The 24,223-nt window shown below is 36.3% G+C and overlaps 1 protein-coding gene across 1 annotated transcript in view; it reads right to left on the bottom strand.

Annotated features, from left to right (window-relative positions):
- The window catches only part of LOC133196115 (N-acetylneuraminate lyase B-like), a 42,429-nt gene extending 18,777 nt beyond the window's left edge, over positions 1-23,652 (bottom strand). Inside the window, exons 1-9 of the mRNA XM_061332054.1 lie at positions 23,587-23,652; positions 21,869-21,936; positions 21,591-21,661; positions 20,691-20,778; positions 14,610-14,664; positions 13,789-13,864; positions 13,373-13,465; positions 12,766-12,905; positions 9,744-9,915 (exon numbers count right to left, since the gene is read on the bottom strand). Coding sequence (XP_061188038.1) covers positions 9,744-9,915; positions 12,766-12,905; positions 13,373-13,465; positions 13,789-13,864; positions 14,610-14,664; positions 20,691-20,778; positions 21,591-21,661; positions 21,869-21,936; positions 23,587-23,652 — 829 coding nt within the window. The remainder of the gene's footprint in view (positions 1-9,743; positions 9,916-12,765; positions 12,906-13,372; positions 13,466-13,788; positions 13,865-14,609; positions 14,665-20,690; positions 20,779-21,590; positions 21,662-21,868; positions 21,937-23,586) is intronic.
- Positions 23,653-24,223: the final 571 nt, after the last annotated feature.

Here is a 24,223-nt window from a genome sequence, read left to right on the forward strand (position 1 = left end):
ATTGTCTAGAACATGGGAGTGTTATATATCATTTAACTTGTTAGGGGTACCATTTTGTCACAATTTGGTCATAATTGTTGAGGGTTTAATCATATATTTTGATGCAGAGTGCAATTATAACATAAGTGAGTATGTAAAAACACAAATACTGTGAAAATGGCGAGAGTAACTCTGGCATGTGTCTGGTATGTCTCTAGACAGCGCATCGGCATTCACGTGCTTCTTGCCTGGGCGATGGACTATCCACATATTGTACTGGCTCAGCTCTTCTAACCAGCGAGCAATCTGATTCTGCGGATGCTTAAAGTTCATCAGCCAGATCAGGCTATTGTGGTCTGTCCGGACTGTGAACTCCCTGCCCAGCAGGTAATGGGCGGAATTGTCTAGTGAACTTGATTACCGCCAATAACTCCTTTCTAGTAGTGCAATACCTGCGCTGCTCAGATGACAGCACTGCGCTGCCATACCCAATTGTTCGCTCTCTTCCATTCTGGACTAAGTTCCCCGCCTACGGCATGATCCGAGGCGTCAGTATCCAGAATGAAGTGACCTGTACTGTTCGGAATAGCAAGTACTGGGGGTTTGGTCATTAATTGGATAAGTTCCTCGAAGGCGCTTTGTTGTTCAGCCCCCCACCGGAAACCACTCTTTCCGGTAACCGCGTACAGCGGAGCCGCAATTCTCGAGAAACTACGGTGATAGTTAGCGAAGCCTAAGAAACGCTCAACGCCCTTCACATCGCAAGGAACAGGCCAGTCACGTACTGCCTCAATGTACTGATCCCCCATCTCGACTCCATGCTCGCTCACGGTTCTACCTAGGAAATCTACTTTAGTTTTAAATAACTCGCATTTCCGAGGCTTAAACTTGAGACCATATGCTCGGAATCGCTCAAACACTTGTCTCAGGTTATCAAGGTGAGTATGTGCTGAAACCCCCCAATACTAATACATCATCGAGAAAAGCTAATGCAATTTTCCAGTTAAGTCTGTGCAATACCAGATTGATGGCCCTAACGAAGGTCGCGGGGGCATTACACAGACCGAACCCCATTCTTGTGAATTCGAATAGTCCGTATTTGGTAATAAAGGCTGTTTTTTTTCCGGTCTTCCGGAGCTATTTTAATTTGCCAATAGGCCGCATTGGCGTCCAGTTTAGAAAACCAGCAGTTTCCCGCTAGCGTGTCCATGCACTCTTCGATGAGTGGTAAGGGGTACGTGTCCTTGACTGTCACCTTATTCAGGGCTCTGTAGCCCACGCACCAGCGGACACTACCATCCTTCTTCCCGACTAGGACCGGGGCAGACGCCCAGTCTGAAGAAGATGGCTGGCCTCTAACATTTTGTCTAGATGACCCTCTTCCTCCCCCTGGAACACAGCAGGAGTGCGGCGCATCCGCTGTTTAACGGGAAGTGGATCGCCAGTATCTATACGATGCTCTATCTCGGAAAAATTTCCGAGTTCAAGGTCATCTACAGCAAAGACATCAGCAAATTCTTTAACTAGCTCTACAGCCTGAGACTTCACTTCCACAGGCGCACTCTTACCTAACTGATCTAAGAGTGGGGCTATGTGTTTATAACTAGTCTCCCCCTCCGCTGACATGCGGCGCACTGTGGGATCGGTACTCTTAACAGACATAGCAGGCGCAGCTTCCCCTACTGTAGTACCAGTCTTGATTATATGACTTCTGTCGGTCAGGTTTAGGATACATAGCTTGGTCTTATTTCCTGCGGCATTATATGTCCGCGAAAGCTACTATACCAGGCGGAAATATACTGGCTGGTTCCAGCATAAATTCTGGCATATCGGAACTAAGGGTGCACTCGATAACTTGGGCAGTGTGCGGAGGGACCCGCACTCTGCGGACTGAAACCGCATCGAGTACTGGCACTGTCTCATCAGCACTCAAAGCAAAAATCGTATTAATGCCTTTGACCCTTAATATACCGGCTTCACAGGAAACTTCTGCACCGTGTGCACGTAGGAAGTCAATTCCCAAAAGCATTTTGTCTTGTAAGGGGCCAACATAAATCGGGTGAACAAAATCATAATCCTCGATGCGAAGATCCGAGGTACTGGGCGGTCATACCGGCCCCCTCGCCTGACATTAGTGTCCCTAACATTATCGGGCTGCGGCCTCAATGACTTGTACACCTCCCCCGAGATTATCGTGATGTCAGCTGCAGTATCTATTGTCGCCTTAATTTGCTGGCCTCCTATCTGTATAGGGATACGCCACGCACCTGAGCCTATACTTTGACTACCTGACCTTATAGAGGGAATAACATAAGTGGCCTTGACATTTGGAGTATCAGACAAGGTCACCCTATTAGATGAACGCTCCATAGACCTAGTCTCGGCAGATTTTTTCAGACACGAGCACAGGGACTCTGGGTTGCTCCTACGCGGACAATTCCGCCGTATGTGTCCCGGTTCTTTGCATTTATAACAAACTACTGTCCCTGAACTCTTTGAGCGTCCTTGACTCGCTGATTTCCCCCTTATAGGTTTATGAGTTGGGCTTCGGCCCCTACTTCTCTCCCTAGAGTCGTGAGTGGTACCAGTTTTCCGGTCCTCTGACTTATCTCGGCACTCAGAGTCCGAGAGCTTACGTCGGTGAGCAGGGGGCGAGCGAGATTCTCTCCGTCCTTCACGGTCCCGCTCTGTAAGAAACGGACCTCACAGCACGTGGGCGACGAACCACTGCTCGGCGGCTTAACTGGTAAGTTTTTACTCTTTTTATTGCCTCCGCCTGAGTACATGGGGGATTGTTGATCAACTGTTGACCCGCCTCACCATCACTGCAGCCAAGAGCAAATCTAACAATGAGCTGCTCCTGGAATATTTCTGGCGAGGTTCCGCCACCAAAGGCCTTCTGGGCAGTGTCCATGACTCTATCTGCCCATTGTTCCATGGTTTCTTCTGGCTTTGGGCTATCGAGCTGAATTCCAGCTGTGAGGCTGCCCTTAAGGAACTTTTCCCAAATCTCTTCTCCATCCGGAGGACAACTTCTCGGAAACTTAACAGGGCCCCCTTGCGACGCAGGATATCGAAGAACTTGAGCGCTGCCCCCTCCAATGTCAAACTTAGGGCAAACAGACGATCGGGGTCACCCCACTGATGGTATTCAGCGATAGCAGAAAACTTTGAATAAAATGGTCCCCACTCTACATCCCCATTGTACTTAATCCACTTTATTTCAGCTGGAATATTCCTACTCACGCTACTCCGAGTACCAGGAGGAATTAAACTCGGAAACTGGGATATATCTGCAGTAGTCATTAAAGTGTGACCTTGAGTTACCCAAGACCACCCCCCAATTCCAGGTACAAATGACTGTCCTCCCCCTAGTGCCGCCGACTGCCCAACCAACCCACCATAGTAGCCAGAGCCCTGACTACCCAAGTTAGCTGCACTAGAATACACAGATGCCGTGGGTGCTGTAACTGGCATGCCCATACCCCCAGCAACATGACCCGGGACGGGTGGGCCTATGCTGGGATGTCTAGGATACCCCCCACTCATTGTGACCCCTGATAAGAACGAGCCAAATGTAATAGTACTCGACAAGGCCGAGCCAAGACTACTGTAGCCTATTGAAGAAAGTGGCTGACCTTGAGATGCGGAAACAGACGTGACTTCAGAATTATGGATAGAAACGGGTCCGGGACTCGACAAACTAGCTACGGGCTGCTCAACGGGAAGACACTGCTCTGGCAATGAGCTAGTAACCCAGGGACTCCCCTGGCTACTAGTCGTTACAGACGGACTGGCAGTGACCTTGAGCTCCTGCGGTTTAGTTACTGTCTGCGGTTTGTCAGACTTCATCATTCCCGCAAGCATTCGAGTTATTTCACTTACCCGAGTCCCCATATTCTTTTCCATAGAACCCATATTCTTTTCCACGGATCCCATCTGAGAGGTCATGTCTGTGCGCAATAGACCAATGTCTCCATGCAGGGCCCCTACATCCTGATCAAGGCTGTCTACCCTGCTATCAACCGCACCAAGGTCACCCTGAACTTGTGTAATATTTCCTTTAACTTGACCCATTTCCCCTTGAATTCGGTCAACGACCCCCTCCAGAATAGTCTGTCGTTCCTGGAGCAGGGAATAAAACTGCTGGAAACCGGGCGTCTCCAACGACCCATCAGAATCAGCCTCCCGTGTAAGCGACATGTCTCCGCCCCCATACCGGGTGACATCCGGGGCACCCTCCCCCTGGGGCATCGGTGTGCTACACACACCCGGAGCAAACCTCACGCTTCCGGAAGGCGGGACTTCCCGCGGACTGCGCCCTCCCGGTGTACTCCCCAAACCCTCTTGGTCATTTCCCCCAACACGAGCGTCCCAGTCCCCACTAGGCCTCAAAGCCCCCCTCCCCAAACCAAAGGAACTGAAATCACGGTCCATTATGCCCGGCAACCACTAACACGGCAAAATATAAATTTACATTCATGAAGCGGTTAATTCGCTAAGCAACAAACGCAAGTATAAACGTATATACAAAATAAAATAAAACAAATACTGCTGTCCTACATCTCGGAAAATATCCAAAATGGCGACGGGCACTTACACGTGCGGGCTAGGTATTACCCCGCAGTTAAACTAAAATACCCTGGTACGCCGCACCAATATAGCGTTTCTCTACTATACTACTTATACCTAAGTACGGTGATGGCGGAACAGAGAAAACACTAGGATAAAATACGCGATTTATTAGTGCCCGCTATATACTATATATAAATATACAAATACAATAATGACGGAGCTGACAGAGACACGTCTGTACTCTGCAGCAGATAACAGAAAAAGAGAGCGAGTATAGGTACACGTCACGGCAGGTGCGTGTCGTGTACCACGTGGTTGGAGGTAGCAGGGCAATTCGTGCCCAGTACCTCCAAGACCACCACAAAACAATCAAATGCCTAAATCATGTCGAAGTTCGTTTAATTTGCATTGAATCATAGTATATTTAAGGGGATGAAGGACACATGGTCACATGACTCTAACTACGTCATAGTCTCCGTTTATATAAGTGCAAAACGATTAAAGCATCAGTTCTTGTGTAATTTTTTGACAATTTTCTTTCTTTAATTACCATCTAATATTAAAAAAAAAGAAAAGTTTCACATTCTTGCAAACATTAACAAATTATGAAAAAGATTGATCCACTCCTCTGTTTTCCTAAACTGTGTGTCCAATTCGTCGGTGACGTCATACACGATCTGTCAGTACAGCAAGATCATACTCGGTGAATACAGGGGCAGTATTATTATGTAAAAACAGGTCATAATCAGTATATGTAAAATATTTTGAGAAACGGGGAACACAAAAATTATTTTTGCATGGCTGATGACGGAAATCTTGTATAGGTATATCTTATTTCGCTTATTTAGCTTACGTGTGACGTCATAGATGGTTTTTCCCGTACTAGAGAATTGTAAAGATGACACGTTTTTGTTCTGCTTATGTCCTCTTAAACGATGCCCTGTGCAATATTGAGGTCAGCTTCACCATTCGAAATTTTTACAGTTAATCAATAATTAGAAGGACTTGTAATTTCAACATAAATTTAAAAATATTGAACGATAGAATTTTTTGTAAATTACGTTTTTTGTTGTTTAAGTTGTCTTAAAAAGTTCGTAATTTTCCCTATCCAGATGTAGTGTGATAGAAGAAACTTGCTTTTTCGAATTTTAAACCCTATTCAAACTCTAAAATATTTTATAAGATACATGTTCACTTACATATTTTTATACATGCTTTAAAAATCCCATTATGGACAGAGTAAAGAGCCCGGAAACATGAAGAATTAAAACTCCACTAAGATACTGTAGGGCAAATAGTATTTGTCAATCAATATCTCTAAAATAAGGTAAGAAACCTAATGATATAACTGCTTTAAGATATGTGGGACATACTTAATTAGAAATATACAAAATATGAAAAACAAGATGTGTTTGTGAAACACTGATGCCCCCGTATGGCAGCTTATGGCGAAGGTTAAAGTTTCTTCAAATGCAAGTCAAAATCCAGGCAAAAAGATAAAAAATGTTGATACCCAAAGAAAGGTCTTGTCTCGAGGAATACAACTGTGAAATTTGAAAGACCTAGATACAACTGTTCAAAAGTTATGACGAAGGTTAAAGTTTTTTAAATAAAAGTCAAACGTCAAGGTCAAAGTGGTTGGTATCCAAAGGAAGATCTTGTCACAAAGATTACATATGTGAAGTCTGAAGGCCCTAGCACCAACCATTCAAAAGTTATGGCCAAGGTTAAAGTTTTTCAAAAGTAGCTCAAACTCCTAGGTCAAGGTCAAAGGGTCAAAGTGGTTGGTATCCAAAGGAAGGTCTTGTCACAAGGATTACATATGTGTAGTATGAAAGCCCTAGCATCAACCATTCAAAAGTTATGGCCAAGGTTAAAGTTTTTCAAAAGTAGGTCAAACTCCTAGGTCAAGGTCAAAAGGTCAAAGTGGTGGCTGGTATCCAAAGGAAGGTCTTGTCGCAAGGATTACATATGTGAAGTATGAAAGCCCTAGCTCCAACCATTCAAAAGTTATGGCCAAGGTTAAAGTTTTTCAAAAGTAGGTAAAACTCCTAGGTCAAGGTCAAAGGGTCAAAGTGGTTGATATCCAGAGGAAGGTCTTGTCACAAGGAATACACATGTGAAGTTTGAAACCCTAAGCACCAACTGTTCAAAAGTTATGGCCAAGGTTAAAGTTTTTCAAAAGTAGGTCAAACTCCAAGGTCAAGGTCAAAAGGTCAAAGTTGTTGGTATCCAAAGGAAGGCCTTGTCACAAAGAATACACATGTGACGTTTGAAACCCCAAACACCAACTGTTCAGAAGTTATGGCCAAGGTTAAAGTCTCATAAAATTTTGCAAAAGTGGATCAAACTCCAAGGTCAAGGTCAAAAGGTCAAATATGATGGTACCCAAAGAAAGGTCTTGTCACAAGGAATACACATGTGAAATATGAAAGTCATAGCTCCAACCAATCAAAAGTTATGGGCAAGGTTAAAGTTGACAACAGACAGACAGACAAACAGATAAACAGACAGACAGGACAAAAACAATATACCCCCGGGATCTTTCGATCCGGGGGCATAAAAACTGAATGACAAGTATTTTTCAGCTAAGGGTCCTTCTTCCCCTTAATTTCATACATGTAACCATATTTTCCAAGAATCCATTACAGTTTTATTGAAAAGTAATGACCATTTATATTTTCATATTTTCTTTTCTTTAAAGTTTAATAAGCTTTGGGGGGGGGGGGGGGTCAAATTTGGTCATTATTCACAGGTCTAACTGAATGTTTTAAGTTTGTTAATGTATATAGTATATACATGTACTATCGTGAAATTTACAATGTAAAAATGAATATAAATACTTAATAATAATTTAAATTTTAACAGATCTAAGTAATATTCTACAGCACACAGATTTATGAGCATCCCCCTTATCTCTTCATTACAACATACATGTATGGGAAAACCAGTATGGAAAGAAAAAAATCAAATTTGCTTGTACCCCATCCAGAAAATCTGAGACCCTGGGAGCAGGAACCTCGATGAAAGATGTTTATTCATTTAGTATAATACAGTAAGCATAAAAACTTGAGGGGTGTATTTTTATTTTTTTTTTTTTACAGAAGTGGTAACTGACTGCTGGTACCCCACCTTTAAAATTTCAGCAACATCAGCAAACAGTGCTCTGGTAGAAGTTACTGATAACAATTGATGAAAAAGTGTATGCATAATTCAGGACCTGGTTTGGGAGTGGGGTAATCCCCTTTTGCTTTGCTTGCACTTGCTTTAGCTACATGATTAATAAATTAGATAATTAAATTGCATATAATTTACCTAGTTAACTTAAGAATTGCGCACCCTTTGGACTAGTGGGTTTCAGAATAGTGTACCTTCAGAATAGCGGACTTGAGACCTAATAGACATATATAGTATTAGCATTTCCGAATAGCCGGAATAAACTAAACTGTATCTTGTTCCAAGGTATGTATGTCATTTGTCCAAACAGACATGCATTAATTTATTAAAAAATATTAGATTTAATCCTCTCTATAATATATATATATATATATATATATATATATATATATATATATATATATATATATATATATATATATATATATATATATATATATAACGACCATATTTTGTACCTAATAAATGAATGGTCCGAAATGATTAAATAAATCATGGTAACATTTTGAAGGTGTTATGAAATAAACATACCCCAACAAAGGAATTTACAAAAGTTTAATTACTGTCCAATTAATTGCACCATAAATTTTACATTGACGTCTATGGGCAGCGCATGTTTTATTAAGATATTGTAAAAAGTAAAGTGAATTTCATACAAATCTCTTGGTGAAAATATACATAGACTCTCTTTTTATTAAAATATGAAATACAATGAATCATTTACTACAGATATTTTGACAAAATTAAAAATTTTTTATTTTCATGAAGGGCAGATAACTCTTCAAAAACTTTTCAGGTGCAAAATGATCAGCTTCTTATTTTCTTATCAGTCATGTGAATTTGGCTCATTTCACTTTCATCGTTATCTAGCAATGTATTTCTAACTAGTTTAAAACGATTCAAAATTGTTCAAAATCCCTTCTTTAAACATTGAATACCTGAAATGTTACAATATCTTCAAATTTAAAGATTTTTTTAGTTATGCAACAGATCCTAAAATTTCTTAATCCATTTCTTGGAACCAGTCTTGCAAATGTTTTCAGAAGAATGTTAGCAGAAGAAAACCTGTCCTGTGCCATTAGCACATAATTAACCTACATATATGTACTAAGCTACATGTAGCTTGCGTTAGAAGCGGTCGTAATCTCGGTGGAGATTCGGCTGGGCTAGATATTTGGTCTGACGCCCACCGAATCTCGGGACAGTCCTTCATAATTCATGTTTGGGAATTCAGCCCCAACTTCGGCCGGCTATAGCAAGAATTATTCACCTAGGCGACACTGCCGTTCGCTTCAATTAAGTCATTTAGTAGTTAAATTAACTCTCTGTCACTATTTTTTCTACTTTGCTTACCGTCTAGGCATGTAAATCCCAACATAAAAACATTCACTGAAATATCCGTTCAAAATATGGCTCCCCTGACGTAATTGTTTATCTCCTCGCACTAAAGAGTTCCTCTATGGTCTGTTTTCATTTCTATCAAAAATACTTAAAAGCCACAGTACAGGTTCAGTATCACATAAAAGAAAACAGACTGTAGGAACTCTTTAGTGCGAGGAGATAAACAATTACGTCAGGGGAGCCATATTTTGAACGGAGATTTTAGTGAATGTTTTTATGGTGGAATTTATATGCCTAGACGGTAAGCAATGTGAAAGTAATAGTGACAGAGAGTTAATTAAACAACTAAATGACTTAATTGAAGCGAACGACAGTGTCGCCTAGGTGAATAATTCTATATATAGACGGCCGAAGTTGGGGCTGAATTCCCAGACATTAATTATGAAGGACTGTCCCGAGATTCGGTGGGCGTCAGACCAAATATCTAGCCCAGCCGAATCTCCACCGAGATTAGAAGCGGTCGATGATTTTCACAGCTGCATAGTCCACTACATACATCTAATTCCCAGGTACATATTTATTTAGTTTTTAATTATTTACAATGTAGTTACCTTGTCAACACCTAGAAAAAATTATCAAATCATTATCTAACGCTTTCTTGTAAATCATACCATAATTAAGCATAATCCGTAGAACTTTTTGTGCCCGAATTTGTTCTGCTCGAGCATTCTGCATCTCTCCTTTTCTGACATACTGAACAAGTCTGTGGAAGAGCTGAGGCATAAAGTTGTATAGAGTACCGACTGCACCATGTGCCCCCATTACCATGTTTGCCATAAGTTGCTGATAGAGCATAAAAGACATAGATATATGTAAAGCTTGATGTTCTAATAGATTGTAATACTTTGTCAGGCAAAATGAATGGAACTTAAGGACTGAATTTAATAACTACCCAAATTATACAATATAACCTGATTTGGACAGTTTTACGCTTTATAACCGCAAAGCGGTTAATAGAAGATTGTAAACTGTTTCATCCCAGGTTAAACAAGTATAACTTGGGAAGATATTAATTTTACCCTATAATTTAATTTTCTATGATCAAATAAAAAAAAACTTCAAATTCTACAAATTTTACCTGTTACATTTATACCCTTTTTAATAACAACTTTTATAACCCCCTCCCTCTTAAAAAACTTCAGTTTATTACAACGTCACAAGCACACAATAACGACGTTTTTGTTAAAGGTAACTGAAACCTCTCAACACATTTTAGCCCTTATAAAGGTTCTATTTTAAGCATAGAAAAACGTGCTATCATTAAACCCTTGTGACCAAAACATAACATAAACGTGCAATGTTGAGGAGGCCCTAGATAGAAAAGTGTTTGATAAATAAATCTTCATCAAATTGTATATCAAAGCATGGTAATGGATTAAACAATTTATAGTACTTAGTTGCATCACGTAGCTGATCTATGGCTGAAAATTTAAATTAAATCAACTTCGAGTTATATTGCCGAGATATCTCGAACAGATGAAGAAAGAATATTTGTATAGTGGAGAAGGTGCAGTTGAATGACCTCAAATAGATAACTTTTCACATTAACAGTTTTATGGTTTAATTTTCTCTTTATATATACACCATTTTATTTGACGTCGATATCGACATGGAATTAATAACATTTATTTTGACATTTTTAAATCAAATACCATGGTTAATCGATTTACTTGAATTTTATTAGCACGTATCTGGCATTAAATCTATTCTTAAAGTAGGGGTCAGAAGTCTCCATTTTCATATGCATATACTTCAGCTAGCTTAAAACATTCTATCAAGCACGGACTACTTCCTTGTACATCTTTAAGGTGGCAGAGGACAGTCTTTCTCTTCAGTAAAAACGTTTGGCTGACATTTTCCTTAATATTATTAATAAGCTGATTGTAAAATGTGTATAGTACAATTTTAAATTCTCTCTACATGTAACAACAGCATGTTCTATTCCCTTGTACAACTTGCACATTGCTCCTAAATGATGACGCAGGGACAGTCTCTACATTTCATGAAAATTTGACCTATTTTCACTACTTTGAATTCACAAGAAGCAATAGCTTTCAGGCCGCTAATGCCTTGCGCTACAACACAAATTCCAGACCAACGTCTGTGCATATCTCTGAAAGGCAAGAAAAATTGGCTCAACAACAATTTATCAAAAGAAACCATTCTTTTTTCCGAGACCGTTCACGGTAGCTCAGTTGGTGGAGCGCTTGCTCCGTGATCGGGAGGTCGTGAGTTCGAATCTCGGCCGCGACTGACCTAAGTCGATAAAAAAGGGGTAGCAACTGTTCCTTCGCCATGCGCTTGGCACTTTGAGGTGAAAGTTGCGGGTCCTTCGGATGAGACCTTAAAAACCGAGGCCCCGTGTCACGGCAGGCGTTGACAACCTAAGGATCCCTCACTGCTCAATGGGCCTGAGTGCCGAGTAAAGGTCAAATTTGAAGCCCTCCACCGGTATATGGTGACGTCTCTATATGAGTGAAAAAATCTCGAATGGGGCGTTAAACAACATACAATCAATCAATCTTTTTTTCCGATGAATTCCTGGATGAATGATTTTTGAATTTAATTTCGTATTTCAAATCCATATTTTATCATTTTATAAACGGTAGTAGTGACACTCAAGTGTCATAAATCAATTTAATGTATAAAACCACTTCTTCCGTCTGTATACAAACATAAGTTTGTCTAGATATTATAAAATACCTGATATATACATTAAACCTTAGGTTTCCCCATTTCCTTTTCTTCAAATTTTTAAATATTACTTTATTTGAAACTATCCTGACCTCTGCCACCGAAGTTAGGTTTCTATTTCTTATTCTCTTTCAATTATTACTTTTTGCAAAATGGTCTTGATACTTACGCTAACCTTGTGCAATGTGCATATATTTTTAAACAAACATTTTAAATTAAATGATATTTCAGACTAAGTCTCTGTTCTTATTGACTATGAGAATGACCTGATCTTTAAAATTTCAATGTCTTTGAAATGTTCAGAAATTGAAAAAAAAATTTTAGTCTGGTGTATTCTGGTGAAGTAAATATATTTATTCATATCGCGGCTTATAAAGACTTTAGGGCATTTTTACAGAATTATTTAGAAATGAGTGTGATAATGCTACCATAATAATTTAGAACAAATGCACTTCATAGTGCATATCAATCAAAATATGTTTTCATGACTTGTCTATTAACATTCTGGCTGTGTTTACTTTTGCTAGAGTAGATGTCTTTCATAAATTTGGTTTTCTAGACAGAACTGTATTATATTTCTTATAAATTAATACCCCTGTCCTATTAACACTTAACTAAAACATGGTGGAGACCTGCGACCACTATACGTAGATGTTGCCGTTTAACTGATGTCCTGGTAGCCCTATAACTTGTTAATTGTATTCGTTGTTTCACTTTTCTGCGATTCGACACTGCTTTTCCACGAAAAAAAAGTTTTTCCGTGAAAAATCATACTGCAATTCCGAAATTATATGTTTTGCCTTTTCGCGACTTAACAATTAACAGACTAACTCTTTTTTTAGCCTGGTAAATACTTTCCACTGCAACTCCTTCTGCATCAATTTGTAATTACATAGCTTACGAGTACTTTGTAACAAAAATTAATTAGATTTTGCCTACCTCATCACAACCACATAGGATGTTAAAATTTCCAGCAAACAGACAACCAATCATATCTCCAAGATCCTTTGAAGCAAACTTCAGACCAACCAAATTTGGTATTTTTTTCTTTGCCTTTATCAAGAAATCTTCCATCTTCACTTAGATATCAAAAAGTTAAATTATGAGATCCTTACCCCATTCAGGCAAAATATAACCAAAGTAACTTGTATAATCAAAAACAGATAATGTATTAACATTGTCTCTGCAACTATTATAAATATTTCACTCAATTACTGTAATAAAATATTACCAGTACATGTATATAATATTTAGAAAATTGAATCGTATTCACGTTTTTCTCCAGTTTTTTCTTCATTTAATGTTCGACATTTTTGTGTGTTTGTTCGTTTTTCTTTTCTAAACGCGGAAAACCAGATTTCAATGCCCTTTGACAACTTTGTTTTAGTCTTGTGGCTGACAAATGAATTATTGACCCAAATTTAGTTGATTTTTGAACATTTTCTTGCTACTAAGCAACAGACAAATAATACACAATATTCAGTTAACGATTAATAAAGTGTACATTAAATGTATTTGTTATATGAAAAAAAAAAATTGAACTCACGCTCTACTCCCGTCATGTACGGTAAATGATAATAATAAAATGGAAGGTTTGGTGCAGCATCGGCCACTGTTTTACAATGTTCAACAAGATTCTCTGGCAATAATGCATAAAGTAATGAACATCTATAATCATAATTAGGTATAGAAATGTACAAATATTTCAAGTTAATGGGCTAGGTGAGCAAAAATCTGTCGTAATGTTTTGCAAAGAGAATAAATGTGAACATTCTCCCATTATTTATAATGTCATAAAACACACATTCTGAAAAATCCAAATTCTTGAACAAGACTAGATATCTTAAAGTTACTCCTATGCGACGTGTTTGTTTGTTTGTTTTGTTTGTTTCAAATTCGTTTAGGTGCTTTTCACAGAAGTGTTTTTCACTGTTTAAAAATTAAACATCTTGCGCTACTCACCAATACTGTTTGGTTTGAAAAACAATGGTGGAAGAGATGCAATTGCGTCTGCCCCAGCGTTGACGGCATGTTTGGCCTGTAAAAGAGCAATTTATTGACTTAATATAGTGTTACAAAGATATTAATCATAAAACTATCCATCTATAAATTTCTTTGTCTCAGAAAGTAAAATTTCTCAATTTTGCTCAACATAACGTTTGAAAGTTGATTACAAACAATTATAACTAGGATTCTAACAAAAACTCTAAAACAAAATGCGTTCGTGAAACACTTACGCACCCGTATGACAACTTCGGCCAAGGTTAAAAATTCTCCAATGCAAGTCAAAACGCCAAGGTGAAAAAATTTTGGTACCCAGAGAAAGGTCTTGTCACAAGGAATACTCATTTGAAATATGAAAGCCCTAGCACCAAAACTGAAACTTAAAAGTAGGTCAAACTCCTAGGTGAAGGTCAAAAGGTACAAATGATGGTATCAAAGGAAAGATCTTGTAACAAGAAATACATATGTAAAATATGAAAGCCCCAACACTAACCATTCAAATGTTAAGGTCATGATTAAAGTTTTTCATATGTAGGACAAAGTCTAAGATCAAATTCAAGAGGTCAAAACTGTTGGCATCCAGGAACATGTCTTGTCACAAGGGATACGCTTGTCAAGTATGAAAGCCCTAGCACGTCAGTTTAAAAGATAAGGCCATGGTTTAAGTTTGGTAAAATTTTGCAATAGTGGGTCAAACTCGAAGGTCAAATTTGTTGGTACCCAAAGAAAGGTCTTGTCACAGGCAATAATCTTCAATTGTTGGGGGTATAAAAACTTACTAAATCAATACTATCCCGAACATTCAAGCCTCCGACGTGAACCACGACCTTTAAACTGTAATTGTAATTAAATTTCCTCAATTTTTTATGTAATGTTACATGTACATATGCTGTATTATTTCTAAAAGTTTAATGAAGCGTTGCAACAAAATTTGGTCGTGACCAAAAATCCATACAGGAGAAATCATGACACGAAGATCATTTGTGTCCTTCAGGATAAATGAAATGATTAAAAAGAGAACTTTTGATACTGTTATCAAGTAGAGTTGACCTGCTTTTAACCATTTTGTAAAAGGACATAAAATTCACTTGCAAGGCAAGGGATAAATGGTAAAATAACCATAGCGATGATCTTCATTATCTGAGAGAAATCGACAGAAAAGAGGTCCATTTAAACTACCTGAGGGTGCTTCCATACCAATATAACAAATGTCTTTGCTGTTCTTGAGTAGACAATTTTAAGGACTTTTTCATATATATATATATATATATATATATATATATATATATATATATATATATATATATATATGTTCCTTCTAAAACTTTGATCCCCCATTGTGACCCCTCCTTACCTTCGGGGTCATCATTTGAACAAAATTGAATCTACACTACCTGAGGGTGCTTCCATATCAATATGACTAAACATGGCTTTACTGTTCTTGAGAAGATTTTTTTCCTATATATCCTTTGTAAAACTTTGACCCCCCATTGTGGCCCTACCCTACCCCTGGGGGTCATGATTTGAACAAATTTGAATCGACATTACCTGAGGATGCTTCCATATCAATATGACTAAATATGGCTTTGCTGTTCTTGTGAAGAATTATACAGTTTTTTCCCTATATATTCCTCTGTAAAACTTTGATCCCCTATTGTGGCCCCAGTCTAGCCCCAGGGGTCATCATTTGAACAAACCTGAATTGACACTTTGTAAAGGTTTCCTATAAGTTTCACCTTTTTTGGCCCAGTGGTTCTTGAGAAGATTTTTAAAACATGCCACCAAAGAGCTAAATCCACGAAGTGGCTAAATCGGCCTATTTTTTCAGGAAAATTAAACTGAGGGGAAGAAGAAAATTAACAATAGAAATATTATCCTTAAGTATCAAACTTAAAAAGTGTATGCAGATTTTTTTATTTGATGACGTCATATTTGTACAGAAAACGTCTAAACACGTGCACTTTCATACTTTTTATCAAAATAAAGCATTTTTTCCGTCTTTAGTTCAATTTTTTGCTGTGGCCACACCCTTCGAACAAAATTAAATTTATACCATTAAAAAGAGAATTAAAATATGAATAAGTAGAGCATATTTTAATTTTGTTCGAGGGGTGTGGCTAAGTCGAAATTTTTACTTTTAGTTCGATTCCAATCTCTAAGCACCGACTACCACAGAGGAAATTACGGGGCATACCTCACATAAATTAAAAAGAAAAAGATTTTGTATTGTTTTTGTAAATACGAAAAAGTTTAGAAATGCAAATGTTCTGTCTATAATATGTTATTTTGTGTGTTGTGGTGCAAAAAAGTACGAAAAACTCTTGTTAAACGAGACCGCAATATGCAGATGCAATAACGTCGACTTTTTGTATTTGTGTGTACTACGTGCCTCAGTCCTGACCCAAGACTTTTTCTTCACGTAGCTGATCTCTATTTAACTCATCAATATGCTGAAATATTTAAAATAATAATTCCTAGCCTATTTATTTGTATTTTGTTTATTTGCAACTACCGACTCCTCGTCACCATGGTCACTATGTAATCAAAGGGAGATCACCCGAAAAACGTGTACATCAGTGGCGGAGTCGAAATAGCTACGATACAAGTTGCTTACATCAGATGCAACTTCCAGGACGTACATATAATGATTGTTTCACCACCTTACAAAACATAAATCATGTATGTCGAGAAGTTAGCATCGACAATATTCGCTATCCAAGGGACTCACGGATCAGAGACCCTTGGCTAGCGAAGCTAAGAGTAAGAAGAGCATCGACAGGCATCACAAACGTCATAAACATGGTTAACGTTGGATTATCTTCCATACTAACATGCGTTTCAGAAATTGCCGTTGGCATTTTAAGACAAACGATTGATTAATGTTTATAAGTGAAAATATTTTCAGATCCGAGACCCCATAACATATGTTACGAAATATAGAACCTAGAAAATTCGAGTTGACATCAAATAAACAAAATAGATTGATTTTAAATCTAGACTACGATTTTACAGATCGTGTGTACTCGTAATTTTTGTGATAGGCCTTTATAAAACAAATACATTGTACAAACAAGTAACTTACTATCAAGGTAGTGACAACTCTTTAAGTAATTTCAGCATCGCCTGCATTCTGTGACCTAGCCAGCATATGAAAAAAAAATCAAAGGGAGGCTACTTGCTACCCCTTTTTATTTTGAGTTACTCCTCTTAAATGTAGCAGGTCTAAGGGAGAGAGGGCAACCAAGCATGGTAATGTAAATTCATAAAGGGAGGGGGGGGGGGCTATTACAAAAATAAGACAGCGGTAAGGGGGAGGGGAATTCGGGATTTCCACCCTTACTCATTTTCAATTTTGGATGAACTTTAATAGGTGGAACAGAGCGACCAGTATTTGGCAATTACTAGTGTCATTTAAACAAGAAAGTGGCCGGTATTAAGTGAATTAATTATACAATGCCATTATATTAGTCCTTGTATGTATAGTGTGGAAAAATCCATGCAATCGCAGTTTTGAATTTTTTTTTTTCAACCTGTATGATAAAAATGTATACATGTATGTCCCGAATGTATTATTGTTATTTTTTTCTCTCCAATTTTCAGACAATGCGTAATACCTGTGAACAATGCAATTATGTGCTACTCATTATAGACAATTAATGCTTTGGACGGTAGTTTTACTTCTTTGAATTAAATAGATAGTCTACGGATTGTAATGATAGTCATTCACTACTGCCAGTAGCTGTTTCCGTGTTTTGTTTTGTTTTTTTTGTTTTTGTTTATTTTTTTTTTTTTTGTTTATTTTTTTTTTTTTTTTTTTTTGTTTTTTTGTTTTTTGTTTACAAAAAATTCCCGAGCAGAAAAAGTCCGAGTTAAAAATCTCATACGCCATATGTATACGATATTATTATTACTTCATCGTCTTCTATACTCATTATCGCCTATCTATTTGTGGTTGTGTTAGAAAGTGCACATGGAGACACGAAACGTTATTAGCAGCTCGACAGAATAATTTCTTAATATATATGAAAATTATGAGTAAAATGTTAAAACTGGCTTTGAACTATATAAAAGTCTGAGTTGTTGAGATTATGTTTCAATTCACCAGATAATTATTACTTTATGATTTTATTAAAAGGGTTTACAATAGGTACTCCTCAACAGGGGAGTGTGTGAGATATGAAAGTGAATCATTTTCATTTCTGTGGATGTGAATTATAGTGCCAAAATTCATAAATAAAAATCAGTCCTTTTAAAAAAAAATGTTTTATATCTGTTGTAGCTGTAATTGACGCTAGGGTATTTTTTCTACACTTCACATTTATTATGTCTGTTATAGCGATGTGCAGCATAGTCTGCAGAAATCATCGGTATGATCCAAGTTATTATCACGTGTAAAGGTTATCCTCTTTGTCATTTGGAGATCTCGTATATAAGATTAACTTTTCACTTTGATGATATAACATATTGATCATTAATTAGTGAATTTTATTTTGATTAAAGTGGTATACATGCCATTTCGTTTTTTTTTAAACTTCATGTTCCGTTTTGAAATTCAAATACTTCGAAAATTTTGTGTTTTCTTTGGACTCTTACTTGTAAAAAAATTAAAATGCATTTTTTTTTTTTTTTTTTTTTTTTTTTTGGCTGTCGATTTGATGCATCAACCTTAACTTGTTCAAAGTCTGTAGTGGCTTCTTTCCTAAACATACTGCCTTGTGGAAAGCCCTAAAACGTCATTATTTTTCGTGTATTTCATGTACATGTATTTTAATACAAATTCATATCAAATGTCCGGGAAATGCTTTAAATTACGAAAGTGTAGCGAAATCTTCAGAATGACAATATAAAAGATGGTCACTTCAAACATATTCATTTTTAATGCAACTTTTTTTTTTTATTTTATGTATTCATTATTAAAGAGCACTAAGTCTTGTGCATTCTTTTATAAAACCTCTTTTTTTGTTTGTACGCCATAGGACCATACTACAACACATTAAAGAACGATAAAATCCTTATCCATGGCTACAAGTGTATATTTTACTACAAAATCCAGTTCAACTTAAATATGATAGATTAAGACTTGCTGTAATTTTCAGCTTAATATGTCCCCTATTTTCATTTAAGGGGAAGAAGGACCTTTAGCTGAAAAAATACTTGTCATTCAATTTTTTTTGCATTTTGTATATTTCTTATTAAGTATGCCCCACATATCTTAAAGCAGTTATATCATTAGGTTTCTTACCTTATTTTAGAGATATTGATTGACAAATATTATGCCCCACAGTATCTTAGTGGAGTTTTAATTATTCCATGTTTCCGGGCTCATTACTCTGTCCATAATTGGATTTTTAAAGCATATATAAAAAATATGTAGGTGAACATGTATCTTTTAAAATATTTCAGAGTATGAATTGGGTTTAAAATTCGAAAAGGCAGGTTTCATCTATCACACTGCATCTGGATAGGGAAAATTACAAACTTTTTAAGAGAACTTAAACAACAAAAAACGTAATTTACAAAAAATCCTATCATTCAATATTTTTAAATTTACGTTGAAATGCAAGTCCTTCAAATTATTGATTAACTGTAAAAATTTCGAATGGTGAAGCTGACCTCAATATTGTACAGGACATCGTTAAAGACGACATAAGCAGGACAAAACTTGTCATGTTTACATTTCTCGAGTACGGGAAAAACCAACTATGACGTCACACGTAAGCTAAATAAGCGAAATAAGGTATACCTACATAAGATTTCCGTCATCAGCCATGCAAAAGTGTTCCCCGTTTCTCAAAAGACTTCATCATATACTGATTATGACCTGTTTTTATATAATAATACCGCCCTTGTATTCATCGAGTATGATCTCAGTTTAAAGAAACAGAGGAGTGGATCAATCTTTTTTCATAATTTGTTAATGTTTACAAGAATGTTAAACTTTTTATTTTTTTAATATAAGATGGTAATTAAAGAAAAAAAATTGTCAAAAATTTATACAAGAACTGATGCTTTACACGTTTTGCACTAATGGAGACTATGACGTAGTTTAACAAAGTCATGTGATCATGTGTCCTTCATCCCCTTAAATCGTGTTACATATACATGTAACCACGATTTTACGAGACAAATGTGGTAAATAAATATTTCGTTAAAATACAAATAGCTTCAATTTAAATATAAACACAAAAGTTTTCAAAACTTCTTGAAAAATTCATAATTAAATTTTCCTAAAATTTTAAAGAAGAGCATATTTTGGTGAATTTTATTCCATGAACGTACATGTGTTACTTTGTTATACAAATTAAATGTCAACGTCACAACGTTAATGTATGTAACGTCAACGTAATGACATGATAGTTTTGATAAGGAAAACAATACTAAGTTTAAACGTCTGTAAAAAGAAAACCAGAAAAGATATTGTTAAAAAATAAATTGTTTTACAACATACAAATCTTAGAGTATTATGTGAGAAAGTTTCATTTATTTTGATGCTTGGGCCGATTTTGGCACTTCGTGGATTTAGCTCTTTTCACTATTTCTATATTATCTCCTCCTGAATGAGAGCTTGGCCCTTCTTTTGTACAAACTTGAATCCCCTTTACCCAAGGATGGTTTGTGGCAAGTTTGGTTGAAATTGGTCCAGTGGTTCTGGAGGAGTACGCGAAAATGTGAAAAGTTTACAAACGGACGGACAGATAGACGGAATGTGATCAGAAAAGCTCACCTGAGCTTTCAGCTCAGGTGAGCTAAAAATTTATCCATTGATATTTTATTCAATCAAATTTTTCTAAATCCATGCTTTAGATACCTAAATTAACCCCCCCCCCCCCCCAAAAAAAAAAAACAAAAACACATGGAACCTTCCCATTGCAGTGGTGATCCATTTTTCAACAACTTTCTTTCTCTCTTCCATAGTCAAAGATTTTCCTTCACCAGTTGTACCATTTACTAGTAAATACCATGTATATAAATGTAAGCCAAGTGAATATATAGAGGATATTCAATGTTTTGTAGGTGAATATGGAATTTATTTCACGAGTGGGACAGGATTTTTTGATATTTTCACGAGTGCGAAGCACGAGTGAAAATATCAAAAAATCCTGTCTCACGAGTGAAATAAATTCCATATTCATCTACAAAACATTGAATTTTCTATTTATTACATTTTCTTTGATTTTCCCTTTGCCTCCGTCTTTTCTTAACACAGTGTCATAGGCTTGACGTCATAGTTGAGCGGTTGAGACGTCACAGCTTAGCAGTTCTGAGATTGAAAACATTACATAGCATGGCTTTTAGCAACATATTTGGGAAGAAATTTGCAGTTTTAGCTCTATCAAGATCGTTAGTTACTATCTCTATCTTATGACAGTCCAGAAATTATTTTTTTACTTACTTTGATATCCTTTCACACTGTGAGAGAATATCATTTTGGTATCCTTTCACACTGTGAGAGAATATCACTTTTATTCAATAAATAAATCACAGTATTTCACTGTTGAAAATGTAATAAATTTTCCTTACGTTTACGGTGCATCAATCAAACCAACATGGATTTTTTTAGTTTGTACAAATATACTTCAATATGGAAATTGTAAAGGCTAGATTTTTTATATAATTTTATCATCATATAACTTACTATTGATATGCATTTACAATATGGCCAAATTGTCTTACTTCATATATTATAATACATGCTCCAAGACAAACAGTTTTAGTTGCAACATAAATCATACCGGGCTGTATGTCCGATAAAGACTTACCAAATATAGCTTTGATGTCGTTTTTCACCAAAAACTCACAATATTCGTCAATTTTGGACAAATCTAGTTCGCTATTAAAGTTAATAAGATATTTCAGATATATTTTTTCACATCTCATTTTAAACATCTTCAAATACAAGTCAAATACAAGTTACGTTAACGCAAGATTGTATATTGGTAAATATTCGTTACGTTGTCACAGATTTCCTTTAGTTAAGATTCTGACAATTGCTCTAATATATCACAGTAAAGAATGGATGAAAACAAACGCAACATACCCATCCTCTTGAAAGGGAGTAAAGACGGCTGGAACAAGTCCCTCTAGCCAAAAGTGTTCCAATGGTTTCTCAAAAATAGGAAAAGTAAAACAATCGTTTATTAATTCATATTAAAGTGTGCCATGTTAGAATTTATAGCACTTTACTATCCCCTCGCAATGGAGTCGCGAAGGAGATATAGTAACGCGCTTTGTGTATGTGTGTGTTAGTTTGTCCTCTGTGCGGAACGGAAGAGACGTAATTTGCACCAGGATCGAGTATTGCCTTGATTGATTAAAATATTATATATAATTATGTATATATTTTATTTATTCGTCTATCGTCTGATCTTCTCATATTCCAATCACATAAATAAAATTGAACGAGAGGATAATTGCTTTTTCTGTCTGTAATCAGAGACAGAATTTTTAAAATCAACAGTAATGTTTTTGTTCACTGCAGCCACGCAAAAGTGTAGTTCAACAATGACAGCTGCAAAAAATGGCACTTGCATTCAGTTATAATCCAGAAATTATTTATAATGATCACTGCTCAAATAAATTTACACTGATTAATAAATCAAACTGTAGCAGCGGTCCACATACCTCATGACACGGAACATATCAAAACTCAACATTCAAAACCTAGTGTCAACTTTTTATCTACTTAAAATTTTAAAAGTATTCTCCATGGAAAATCAAAAAAGTAAATTTGTGTTTCCCTTGGAAAAAAAAATTATCCCTGCAAAAGTTGAAGATGTAGTAATGATCGTTGTGTGTGTGTGTATGGGGGGGGGGGGGGGGTGAATGAATGCGTAACAGTAGTTTAGCAAGTAATAAATCATATCAGGATCGATATGCTCTTTTGCGAGGGGATGCTCTGCTTTGCGGTGCCCTTGTTTTCTATACTTTGAAGGAATGTTTCGGTAAGCAGAAACCCTTGTAAAATACTTAAAATTTTAGAGTAGCTAGTTGAACATTAATAATCTTCCCAAAATTTTAATATATTATTAAGGCGAAGGAAAATATTCATTGGTATTGGTCACATCTGTTTGAAAAAAAAGAACGCTATTGTCCTACCTGTGCCATTCTACGCTGTATATTTTGAATGTCTTATCAAACTTGTATGCTAAAGAGAATAGATAAGGTATATCTTTCTTGAACACGGACAATATAATGCGATTTATATATGTAGTTTATCCTTGAAATTCTTAATTTTATTCATTATGTCAGAATATATTATATTCTTAAAGATATCTGTTACAGTAACTAAGGCCTTCAATTCCACAATTTGATACATGTATATCGATGACAGTTAATCAACAACGATTATTTTTATTCATACATTCATTCGATATATCCCAATGAACTCGAAGTAAAAGACACTTCAGAGCGACACAACTGCTTCTTATCTGGATATCCTACAATGAAGCGCATTTTCCGTTTGAATGGAACATTTTCAGCTTTCTTTGGGACGTTGATTGTCATATAATGACACGCCCACTTCTTTAAAAAGGATGAAAGCGATCAAATGGTTTATTCGAATACCTGTTCAACAGGTATTCCATAAATACAATAGCCAATCAAATTGGCAGTCTACATAAACACCGAGTAAACACGTGTTCGACAGATACATGTGTTGTGGTAACTCCAATAAACGTGATCAATTCATAATTATGTACATATTCGTTGCAATTCGTGTTTTGCAGAAGCGGAGAGTCTCCAACTCTCTCTTCTTACTTCATAAAATCCCAGTTCAGTGTAACTCATGCTGCTAGTCGCAGAGAGTGGGGTGTCTTCAAGCATCACGACGAATATTTCTTTCTCATTTCTAAAGAAATGGGCGTGTCATTTTGTTTGATATTTAAAATATTTTTTATAGACAGGTAACATTTTATATGAATCTGCCAAATTAAAATACTTTTCCTTAACTATATAAAACATGTTTATTTTTAAAAAACTAAGTATGTTTCAATATTATCAGATTCAGATATTTATCTTAATTCAGAATTTTCTAAAGCTGTTATAAATTTGCTGTGCCCCAAAAACAACACGAGTGTTACCATCACGTTGATTTCGATCACGACAAAAATCGCTCCAATAGTGCGCCAAATTTAACTCGAGCTAGCGAAAAATCGGTACAACCAACATGACCAATAAAAAAAAATTCTGTACATTACATGTATTTCATTGCAATCATTATCTCTTTCTAATGAAGATTTATTCTGACATTTGCAGTTTTAACGAAGTTATGAATCTTTGTTTACACTGTATTTGTTTTTCATGCCAGACGCGTAGAAATGCGTATATGCCATGTAAGGGGTTAACTCAACCTTAAGATGACGTCGTTTTAAGAGATGGATTTAATTTTTAAGAA

The sequence above is a fragment of the Saccostrea echinata genome, unplaced genomic scaffold (genome assembly GCF_033153115.1).
Source record: "Saccostrea echinata isolate AGI-Se365-2 ecotype Australia unplaced genomic scaffold, CSIRO_AGI_Sech_v1 ptg000030l, whole genome shotgun sequence".
NCBI classification, from domain to species: Eukaryota; Metazoa; Mollusca; class Bivalvia; order Ostreida; family Ostreidae; genus Saccostrea; species Saccostrea echinata.